General features: G+C 39.7%; 3 protein-coding genes across 3 annotated transcripts in view; 1 reads left to right on the top strand and 2 right to left on the bottom strand.

The window, feature by feature from the left end:
• The window catches only part of sult2st3 (sulfotransferase family 2, cytosolic sulfotransferase 3), a 5,426-nt gene extending 809 nt beyond the window's left edge, over positions 1-4,617 (top strand). The window contains exons 2-6 of the mRNA XM_062537709.1: positions 1,427-1,635; positions 1,745-1,871; positions 1,976-2,070; positions 2,425-2,605; positions 4,225-4,617. Coding sequence (XP_062393693.1) covers positions 1,427-1,635; positions 1,745-1,871; positions 1,976-2,070; positions 2,425-2,605; positions 4,225-4,340 — 728 coding nt within the window. The 3' untranslated portion in view covers positions 4,341-4,617. The remainder of the gene's footprint in view (positions 1-1,426; positions 1,636-1,744; positions 1,872-1,975; positions 2,071-2,424; positions 2,606-4,224) is intronic.
• A 1,955-nt stretch (positions 4,618-6,572) lies between these two features.
• Positions 6,573-8,364, bottom strand: LOC134082070 (cornifelin homolog A-like). The gene is made up of 4 exons (XM_062537708.1): positions 8,297-8,364; positions 7,072-7,195; positions 6,841-6,977; positions 6,573-6,718 (listed from the first exon to the last, which is right to left on the bottom strand). The coding sequence occupies exons 2-4, from the start codon at positions 7,184-7,186 to the stop codon at positions 6,623-6,625; spliced, it is 348 nt and encodes a 115-aa protein (XP_062393692.1). The 5' UTR covers positions 7,187-7,195; positions 8,297-8,364; the 3' UTR covers positions 6,573-6,622.
• Positions 8,365-8,588: 224 nt separating this feature from the next.
• On the bottom strand, positions 8,589-10,600 carry LOC134082069 (cornifelin homolog A-like). The gene is made up of 4 exons (XM_062537707.1): positions 10,463-10,600; positions 10,165-10,287; positions 8,793-8,929; positions 8,589-8,706 (listed from the first exon to the last, which is right to left on the bottom strand). Exons 1-4 carry the CDS (start codon positions 10,482-10,484, stop codon positions 8,614-8,616), a joined length of 375 nt encoding a protein of 124 aa, XP_062393691.1. The 5' UTR covers positions 10,485-10,600; the 3' UTR covers positions 8,589-8,613.
• Between the last annotated feature and the right edge of the window lie 456 nt (positions 10,601-11,056).

Here is an 11,056-nt window from a genome sequence, read left to right as displayed (position 1 = left end):
CAGGACAGGCCAGGCCAGGTGTGTGTGTGTGTGTGTGTGTGTGTGTGTGTGTGTGTGTGTATGTGTGTGTGTGTGTGTGTGTGTGTGTGTGTGTGTGTGTGTGTGTGTGTGTGTGTGTGTGTGTGTGTGTGTGTGTGTGTGAGTGTTAGTCAAGAGTACAGCAGATGCTGGCCAGAGGGGAGCTATTCAAAAACACTGTAAGACATGGGTGAGTTTCCTTAGTGATGCTTTGTCATGCAGTGATGTCAGAGACTAAAGAGGGTGCATGGCCAATACTTTTAGAACATGTGTGCACAATGCTCTGGAGGGGTGTCTTATTTTTGTTTGAGAAGGAGACCAGCATAGATGAGAAGGTCAGTATACTTTCAATAAAGAGGTAAAAATGTTGAGAATCTTCCTGCTCACTCCAGGAAATACTGGCAATACCAGGAAATACTGCCGCTCTGACATTTTTTAAGAATCACCTCTGTGTTGGTGTCAAAACGCAGTTTGTCATCAATGACGATGCCCAGGTATTTGTACTCCTACAACCTCAACTGCTTCCCCATACATTGTAGTTGCAGTCCTGCATCCTCCATGCTTGTTGAGGTCAATGAACATCTCCTTGGTCTTGTAACATTTAGCTCCAAAAAGTAGCTCTTCGCGCTCCATTGCACAAACTCACTCAGGACAGGCCAGTGATCTTTGACAGAACCAGATTATTTTAAGTGTTTACATATAGGCACTATGGCTATATGCAGCTTAGCCACATAACACAGATTCCCTGACAGGTGTAATAGAAAGAAAACAAATCTGAGTGGATATTTAAAATCAAATGGCGGCTGAGAAGAGTGATGTTTTTTGCCTCACAATTAAAGCAAGACACGTTTGTTTAAGGATTTTAACTGAACGCTGTGAGGCTGATGGCCTCTTTTACGGACACCCATGCTACAAAACATGTAGTCCCAAATTTGATCATGTTGGTATTGATCTGCTGTAGTAAACTGGCCTGTGATTCCTACAGTGTAACACTCCTAAAACGAATGTGCAGGCCCTATCTGGACACAGATGTTAACGCAAGCAGTGTTGTTTCCAGTGCAAGTTGTGATATTTTTACACATGGTGTAACTTTTTGGGGGGAAACAACAAACTATAGTGTCCCAATCCAGACACAGAGATGTGTTGAAAACAACACAAGTTGTTTGATATTCGTTTGTGTTGATATTCGTTTTAAGAGTGAAAAATATAGGCCTATAATGTTGTAAAGATATTTAAATAGATCAAGAAGGCCACCACTGGTCACCTCAATGGTTAGACTGGTTTGTTTAGATCTGGTGAAATTACTGCCTTGGCGCTACAGTATGTGGCTTCGGTACGTATAGGCATTATGTGGAATGTCAGAAGGCTACACCGGAAAACAGGCCTAATCATTTTTTTTCCTCTATAGGTACAATCTGGATGCAAGAAATACTTCCTTTGATCCTTAATGGAGGAGATTTAACCCCTGTCCATACAATACCTAACTGGGACAGAGTTCCTTGGCTAGAGGAAACACGTGCTGCCTTAGTTCTGGACAACAAACCCTCACCAAGGGCCATGGTGTCCCATATGCCATATCACCTCATGCCTCCAACTTTCTTCTCCTCCAAGGCAAAGGTTATGTTCTTAGTTATTTTTCAATTGGTACATGAATCGGAGAGATGGGAATAACTTCATGGTTTAATGTTGTGCATTTGCTCCTTTCCACACTGTCATATGCCCACAGGTCATATATGTGGCACGCAATCCTAAAGATGTGTTAGTGTCGTCATTCTATTTCCATCAAATGGCCCATTTTTTGGATGATCCTGGAACGTTTGAAGAGTTTCTTGACAAGTTTCTTGCAGGGCAAGGTAAGAAAATACAAATGTTTAAAAAAAAATAGGATAGTTGGATTCACAGAGGACAGAGGTATACAGGCTTAACCATATCACAGTTGTTTGTTTTGTGTCCTAAGTACTGTTTGGAAAGTGGACAGACCATGTTAAAAGCTGGAGGAATACTAATCTTGGAGACAGGATTTTATATGTCACCTATGAGGAGATGGTCAAGGCAAGTCATTTACACTTTGACACTAATAGCAGTAAGAACCTAAAGGAGATCTCTGTTTCTAAGGAGTACTGTCGGTACAAAAAAAAGAGTATACCTACAGTAGCTTGAGTTGCTGCAGCCAACAGCTAGAGCAGCCAGGCAGCTACAGAGTTAATAGGGGCATAGTGAGGAACTGTAGCTGCCTGGCTCTAGCAACTTAAGCTAGCTTTTCTCCCATACTGACAGTACTCCGTGACTTTGAGAAACAGAGATCTATTTGAAAAAAAAATGTCGGAGTTTTCCTTTAACCGTCAGTTAGATGTACTTTATACATGTCAGTTTACATGTTTTGCCAAAATGGGTTTTCCTTTGCAGGACCTCAGAGGAGCCCTCAGACGCTTTTCAAAATTCCTTGGACGGGAGTTGACAGAGCAGAGTCTGGAGCAGGTGGTGAGCCATTGCACCTTCGACTCGATGAAGACCAATGACATGTCCAACTTCTCCCTGATCCCTCAAGACATAATGGACAAGAAAAAGTCGCCTTTCCTGCGTAAAGGTAATACTAACGACAATAGTCAGTAGAGTTGGGGGAAGTTGAGGCAGACGATTCACTTCTCCATGCATGTTGTTGACCAGTTAAAATAATGCAATTAGAAACAGTGGAGGAAATAGATATTGAATGTTTTCCCCAGACTTTGTATTAATTCAGGAAATCCATACATATAAAGAAATCCAAACATTAAAGACCATATATAAAGTTCTACAAAGTGGAATGACACAGGAAAAAAAGTATTGAACATGCCAACTTAAATGTTCTTGTTATTCATTTAGCAGACGCTTTTGTCCAAAGCGACTTACAAAACACTTATGAGTCTTATAATAGTTGGATAGTTTATATAAGTCGCTATCGCAATATAGTAATAGGCCTACCAACAATGAAACAATGAAAATAAACAACTATCACAAATACAGACCAAAAACATCTAATAGATATCTATAATTATCTGCTATGTAAAAACTATGTTGTCATGTATCAAAATATATCAAGACAGAGCATAACTGTCAGATGTATTTGAAAGAGGTGCTACATATCTTACAGTGGGACTGAGTGTCTATGCAGATACACATCCTGCAGTAGATTCGCCTTTAATTAGATCTTTAACCTGTGTGACCTTTGATCTAAACACCATAGGGCTGTTAGGCCTGTTAACCACAGATCTTTTCACACATCCTGCCAGTTACTCTTGGGTGCTTGGCTGAGTACTACGTCCTGCCACAGGTCACCACGTGTGCTGATATCTGATTGGGTGGCAGGTGTCCTGGCATTTGCATATTTTATTTGCATGTCAGAGTGAATATGTCTTTGTTTTTCACTATGTATTTGTCTGTTTTACTCTATGATGATTTTTATGAAGAATGTTTATTCTTGCATACTCTCTGCCAGTGCTTCTACAGGTGAACAGTGACACCTTGATTCCTCTCTCTCGTGCGAATTTGTCCGCTTTTTTTCCTGCAAACTTAGGGATACTGACAAAACGGAGCAACATTTGAAACAGACTTATCTAATTTTGTACCAAAAGGGAGCATTAATTAGGCTTTAGCCGACTTGTTGAAGTGGTTGTGTCTAATTATTACAACACTGTGGTTGTAATTGTTTAATTACCCTCACCTTATAAACGGGTCGCCCCCTTCCTCTCTGTGTCTCTTGCTTAATACTTTGTGGAAATTCCTGTGTTTGTAACGATAGCATCAAGATACGTCCTGTATGGAGAAACTAATCGGCCACAGTATTAAGGTGTGATTTTGGCCCATTCTTCTAATCTTTAAATCTTGAAGATTCCAGGGGCTCTCTTCTGAACCTTGATCCTTAGGTCCTTCCACAAATGCTCCATTGGATTTAAGTCAGGTGATTGACTGGGCCTTGATCTTCATTCTCTGAAACCAATTGAACGGTTCCTTTGCTTTGGATCGTTGTCCTGCCAAAATGCCCACCTACATCTCATCCTCATCAACCTGGTCCTCTTTAAGAAACTCATGTAAAAATGTTTGCCAACACTGTTAGCTGCATGATTATCTCAGTGTTCCTGCAAAGGCTCATGGGAACACAATGAAATGATTTCTCCCATTGTAAATATTTCAGAGTTATTTATGACTGTGTGTTTTCTGATTTTTAAGGGATTGTGGGAGATTGGAAAAACCACTTAAGTCCAGACCAGGAGGTAAAGTTCAACGCTGTCATTAAACAAGAGATGGAAGGTAGCAACATCAAATTCCCCTGGGATGAAGACTGAAACGTCACACTACACAGTGATATAGGCTCACTCAGTCACACGTTTCAGAGATTTCCTCATGTCATTCAGATAGGCCTAGACATAGTGTGCAAAAGAAGTCTAACAAGAAAAGCATCAAAGCTGATATTCTAAATGATTGCAGTTAAACATCAATATGCATACCAGTGATAATAAGGTGCTCATAAACTACGTATATTTGTGTAGGCTACTGGTTTCAAAGTTATGACCAAGTTAACTCCTGTACACTAATCTCACAGTAAAGTCTTTATTTTGTTTATTTGTTTGTGTTTTGTTATTCCAGACATGTTGCTACAAATGACATGACAGTGACACTGAACCAATGGAAGATAGAAAATCTAGTTTAACCCGCATGCTATCCTTGGGATCAATGAGCAATGTTTAACATCATAAAATAATATTGTTCACTTTTTTGTTTTGCTTCATGACTTTTCCTCATTTGAAGGGTACAACAGAGTAATCATGAAATTTGCACAAATGTTTCCATTTTTATGAAACATGAGTTCAATTAATATTTGACACATTATGGATATTATTATTGTAATAGTATGAGAACATGTAGTTATTATCATTATTATGTATACAAGTACATATTACATAAGGGCTAATAGTCACTCACCTATCCTTTGTAAAGACAATGACACAGAGTACACACAAGGGGGTGCTAATATACTGAAATAGGCCTTTTGGAAGGAAGGTACTTTTGAAGTTTTGTAACCAGTAGTACAACCAACTTTGTATCACCCATTGTAAAAGATGTCATATGCCATATATCATTATGTAATTAAGTAGTAAGGCAATATTGACAGCTGTTAACATAAAATGAATTACATGTACACAGTATATTGACAAACAACATACCAGAATAAAGTGTTGGATGACGTGCAAGAGAAGCAAAGTCTAGCATATGTCTCATTACAGAGTATATGACATCATGTTATTTATTTTAATGTGTAGCCACAAGCTTGTCAGAACACATTACCCACTGTCGCCTACAACTGGCACATGATCAGTAGCCGACTATACTGGAAGCTGGTACAATTCCACAGACCTTGCACTGACACAGGACTCAATGTAACTTAATAGTATCTAACTGACTTTTTTTGTTATGTGTAAAATGAGATCCTTATTTTTACAATTTATTTATTCATTTATGTCAGTGTAAGTTTATCGTGAATGATTTTTTACAATTTGATTTCTAAGGGCAATTTTTTCTTGATGTATTACCTTTTTACCTTTTTGTATTTTTCAGGAATGCTGACTTTAACAATGCACAAGAGTTAGGGGTGTTACTAACATAACAAATTTTGGCGAGCAATAACATAAGGGGCATCTGCAGGCTTGAAGTTTCTTGAAGAAACTTGCTCGTAGATTATTATTCAGTTCTGAGTTTTAAATGTTACTTTTATTAACAGGATAATACTTAAACAAGGTTGTAGTTTCATTTTTAAGAAGGGAGGGGAGTTGTGGCAAATGAACAACTACAACATCCAATTTTTGGAGGAGATATGGGAAAAATATAAAAGAAATCATTGAAGGGCAAACTTTTGCAGTACCTATTTTTGCAATAGGTTAAGTAGAACAGAATGTATTCTGTTACGCAGCAGCACCAGATGAATTCTGTAGGATGAGGATTGTTCTGTTTTGGATAAAACAATGTCTAGGCTTAATAGCAGATCAATTCTAACATTTATTGCCATTTCTTTGTTCATGTGTGCAAAGACATGAACTACTCTAATGCAACTGGTATCTAACTGAAAAACAACAAGGTAAAAGGAGAGTGAGTAATCTGGATACAATTTAACTTGATATGTGAGTACTAAAGCAGAAAACCACTAAAAACAAAATCATAACAAAGACGTTACATTATGAGATGAAGAGCAGAATAAATTCTACACCATTGAGCCGGCAGGTGATCAAGAATGCTTGTGTGGTGGTAGCCTACTTCTGGTTGAAGAAAGCCTGATGTTGAGTCCACCGAGCCAACACATTAGTCTACAACATTATAAAATCCTTCACTTGCCTAGCCTAACATGCGTGATTGTGGAAACAGTGCAAGGCCATGCACATCCCACAGCCAACTTTGGATGGGTGCAGGATCGAGCGTGCCAGAGCACACCATTCCATGTGTTTTTCACACAATTAAATCACTGAATGGGCTCGCTGGTGTGCGCATCATCTTTTGATAGCAGTAAACAAATAAAAGTCATCCTGTGAATTTTCCTAAGAGGGCTCTTTATTTGGATTCATTTTAGGAACAGGACTCAGTAAGGGTGTCTCTTATTAACCTCTTTGGCCATTTGCACAACGGCACAAGGTCCACAGCAGCAGCCCACCATCCAGTCCAGACATAAACTCCCCTGTAACGTCAAAGGGACAATGTTATCAAAAACTATTTCCATACAACCGAGTTTAAAATAGGCTAATGTTTCAGTCATAGCAGTAATGCCAAAAAAGGGGCATGGTTTCAGCTAAAATCTACCTTAATGTTGTATCTCTCTCTTATATCACTTCTTAAAGCCATGAGGGAAAAGGGCACTGCCCCAAGGCCAAACCCTTCGCCATACTGCTCTGTCACCCCAGTGCTCATCAGAAGAGGACACGTTAAGGCATAGCAGCCTGGGAGAATGGAAGAAAGATGTTGACTAACAAAGTCTGACAGTCGCGATTCCAGCACTTATCATTTTGACATGCATGGTGAAGGCCATCTCACACATAGATTTATCCTCGCAGAAGCCGGACAGCCTTGAACTCCATTCGATCTTCTCTGCCTCTGGGCGTCTGGGCTGGTTTGTTGTAACAGCAGAATGGCCAAGTGGGTGGCTCATTGTGATCCTCTGGGATTTTAGTTAACACAATAGATGTGGTTAACATCACAAGTAGGTTAACTTAGGTTTGGTCAAGCAAGGATTGTTTTGGTCAGAAGACAATTTGCATGTAATAAAATGTCAAATTAGTTCAAGGTGACATTGGGGGAAGGGATTGGGTGTCATTCAGCACAGGGGCCTACAGCGGGGTTAATGACCGCAAAGCGATGAGAGCACATAGCCTAATAAAGGCTGATATTCCAAACGAGCTGTCTAAAACTGTTAAATGTGTTTATGAATCTGGCAGTTTAACACTCCATCCACTGGTCAGCTTTTCTCACTGACCTTTTGTCCAGCTTTTGAGCGTAGGCTACACACACAAATGCGAATTCTCTCTCTCTCTCTCTCTCTCTCTCTCTCTCTCTCTCTCTCTCTCTCTCATACAAACAATACATACATACATACATACAAACAATCAGTCAGTCAGAGTCCAGCCAGAGACATCCAGGTGAAGAGCCTGAGATATGCCCAGTTATGACCCAATGAGAAAGAGTTATGGCCTTATTTTTACTGCACAAGAGGCGTGATCAATGGCCTAATGACTACTGAAGATGATAGTTTACACGTTTACATTAACTTTGGAATTTCAGAGGAATTTTGATTTCGCGACGAGACGTGTTGATGTCCGTGAATGGGCGGAGACACCAGCCCAGCACAAAACTCCAAGCACAGTAGCAGCTAGCAGGTTTTTCACAAAAGGGTGAAAATAGGGCGGAAATAGCTAGCAGGCTAGCCTTAACATTAACTCTTAATACAAAACTCTGGCAATAGGCTACGTTTTCGGTAAGAGCCAAACCAGATTATGTCCAAATGTACACACTTCTTGCTACTGAAAAATCTAAGGTTCATCAATCAAACATTATTTTGAAGAAAACAACATCTTCGGTTTCCAATGCTTTCCTAAGAAATGCCACCAATGTTTCCAAAACTGCTAATGAACGTTAGCCTAACCAGACTTGAGTTGCTATCCAGACAGCACATCCGACATTGACGGTAATTATCTGCATAATGTACATCGTTTTTGATTGTACATGTTGTAAACACAATACTAAAATAGTTATCATGTCTTACCTTTATAATAACAAATGAAGTCCAAAGTCAAACAAAAACAAAATCCAAACGCCTCTGCTGCGGTTCTAGTTCTACTTCAAATAACTCAGTTGGTTCTATTTTTGTTGTTGTTGTTGTTGTTGTTGTTGCTAAGGTGATAAGAAAGAAGGCGAACAACATTCTTTCCAGCTCTGTTTGTGTTCTGTTTGTGTTTAACGACTTGGTTAGCTTCTTTTACGTGTGCTTCACAACATTAGAAATGCACAAGAATGGTGAAGCCACTGTACGTTTTTATTGCACATTAGCCTACAGTGAAATAGTTCCGTCAAAATAGCACCTCATGGATTTCGTGAGTTGTACTCTCGCATCATCTGGCAGAGGGCACATGGTCCAAAACCGTACACCACAGCAGCATCATCTAAAATACTACCCTGAAAAAGAAAAAAAAAAGATAAATTGTAACTCCGAGTCTATCTTTGTGTATGCAGAATCGTCGTCATAGCGTGTGTAGACTTACTTCAATGTTATATCGTTGCCTCATACTTGAACGTAACATTGTCAACCCCCCTGGTAGCAGGGGCTGACAGAAACATTCACCATATTTCTTTGATAGTCGACAGGCTAGTATTGGAGAGCAAAAGAGACCACAGCAACCTAGCAAAAGTAAGGGACAGAGGGCTACCGCCGTTCATTCCGACATACCAGCACTCCGACATTGATGTCCAATTGTCGTAGTGGAGGCATGTCTCTTTATGGGAGAAAGTCCCACCACTCCGACATTTTTTTTTTTCATGGTCGCAGTGGCGGTATTTAACTATTTTTTCAAACAACGTGCCATTCCGACATGAGGTCATTAATAGGCTATAATGTCATAACTATATGACATTGTGTAAAATAATAAAGATTCACATTTAAAATGTCATTGTGAAGACTTCTTGATATGGTTATGTGTCTGTTGCGTGCACGACTTGGGGAAGTTCTATAGACATGGCGTTTTCTTCTCCGTCTCATTATTCGCGGACTAAGTGGAGCTAGATTAAGTTATTATTTTGCTGTCACTTCGTCTGTTTTATGGCCTAGAAGGTTGTATATGGTATCTGTGGGTAGCTCTAGCTCTCCTCTTTTATCTGACATGCAAGCTGTATCTTTTTAACCACGGTTTCACGAGTAAATCAAACGAAATAGCGGTATAGCCGAAGCTATATGATTCTTATTTGTTTGTCACTTCGTCTGTTTCTATAACACAAAAGGATCGATGTGTTTGGTATCAATGGAAAGCTCTGTTTCTCCTCTTTCATTTGACATGCGTGTTATGTCTGTGCGATGCCTGGTCCCGGAGTAATTCAAGCGAGAGCAGTGGCTGCGTGGGTGAACGCAGAGCAATATAGACTGTAAATATGATACTTTCATTTTATTTTTATTTGCATAGGCTACTTGATCGTACAGACACGTGTCTAGTCTCGTTGGAAAGCCCCGGTTCTGAGCTCTTTCATGCAATAGGTCTCATCTCGCTGTGACTAATAATCGCGGAGCAATGTAACAGAGAATAATGGGTGTGTTTTTTGACGCACTTTGCGTCCGTCGGGCTCATAGGGTCCGTTAAATTGACGTGGAAAAAAAATAGGATTTGTAAACTGTCGGAATGGGGGTACTAAAATGTGTCGGATTGGCAGCATGTCGGAATAACACCATGTCTGAATAGCGGCATGTCGGACGAAAGGGATGTCGGACTGGCAGGATGTCGGACTGCCGACATGTAACCGGGACAGAGAGGATGATTAGTGTTATAGCGACATGGTTGGATATGCTCAACCTCTTTCTTTGAATCTAATTATTAAGCTAATCATTATTCAATTACTCAAGTAACATCAGCATTATAGCCTACTGACAGATTTGTTTGTCTGCACAGCAATTCATCATCGTTGATGACCATCTTGACTTCTGACTAACGCAAACGTTAGCAGTTTGAGCTTGCTGTGACTTTGGTTGTCCTGAAACGGGCAAGGTTGGTGCTTGAAGGAAGAAACACAGGAGTTGATCAACTTTTAGCAATATAAAGATATAGTATAATGTCAATGCTAGCGTTATACACAGTAAGCGCTTGGAGGCTAAGTGCTAATGTAACCAGGGAAATAGCCTTACACATCAAACGAATTTGTAGGGTTTTGTTTAAAATGTCAACTTTACCTCCTTTTCTCGGGTTCTGCATCTTTAATGCTGCAGCTACTGTAGCAAACAACTATGTAGTATACCAAAGTAGCACTAGTGTTACTAGTAAGAGTGCTAACTAGTATCTAGTGCTACTTTGGAGCTACTGTGGGTGTGTGTGTGTTTAAAAAACAAAACAAACAAAAAACAAAGGGGAATTCTAGAATGTTTCGACAAACAAGACCAAAGATTCTAGAACAGAGCTCTGTTCTAGAATCTTTGAACAAGACCGTCGATGCAACTTGCCTTGCTCAAAGTAGACAAGACTGGCAGTGTATAAGGAGTGATACGGCCTACGTTTGTGTTTATTTTTTGTTTTTACAGTGCATGGAAATGCACTGTATTGATATTCCTTCGTTTTTTCTTTTTATTATTATTACAGTGCATGAAAATGCACTGTACTGTTCTTCCTAGGCTTCTTATTAGAGTGCATGAAAATGCACTCTACTGTTATCCGATTTTTTTTTATTACAGTGCATGAAAATGCACTGTACTGTTCTTCCTCGGTCTTCTGCTTCTTCTTATTATTACAGTGCATGAAAATGCACTGTACTGTTCTTCCTAGACTTCTTA

This window comes from Sardina pilchardus, chromosome 6, assembly GCF_963854185.1.
Source record: "Sardina pilchardus chromosome 6, fSarPil1.1, whole genome shotgun sequence".
NCBI classification, from domain to species: Eukaryota; Metazoa; Chordata; class Actinopteri; order Clupeiformes; family Clupeidae; genus Sardina; species Sardina pilchardus.
The sequence above is the reverse complement of the archived record's forward strand: the minus strand, read 5'-3'. Positions and strand labels throughout refer to the sequence as shown.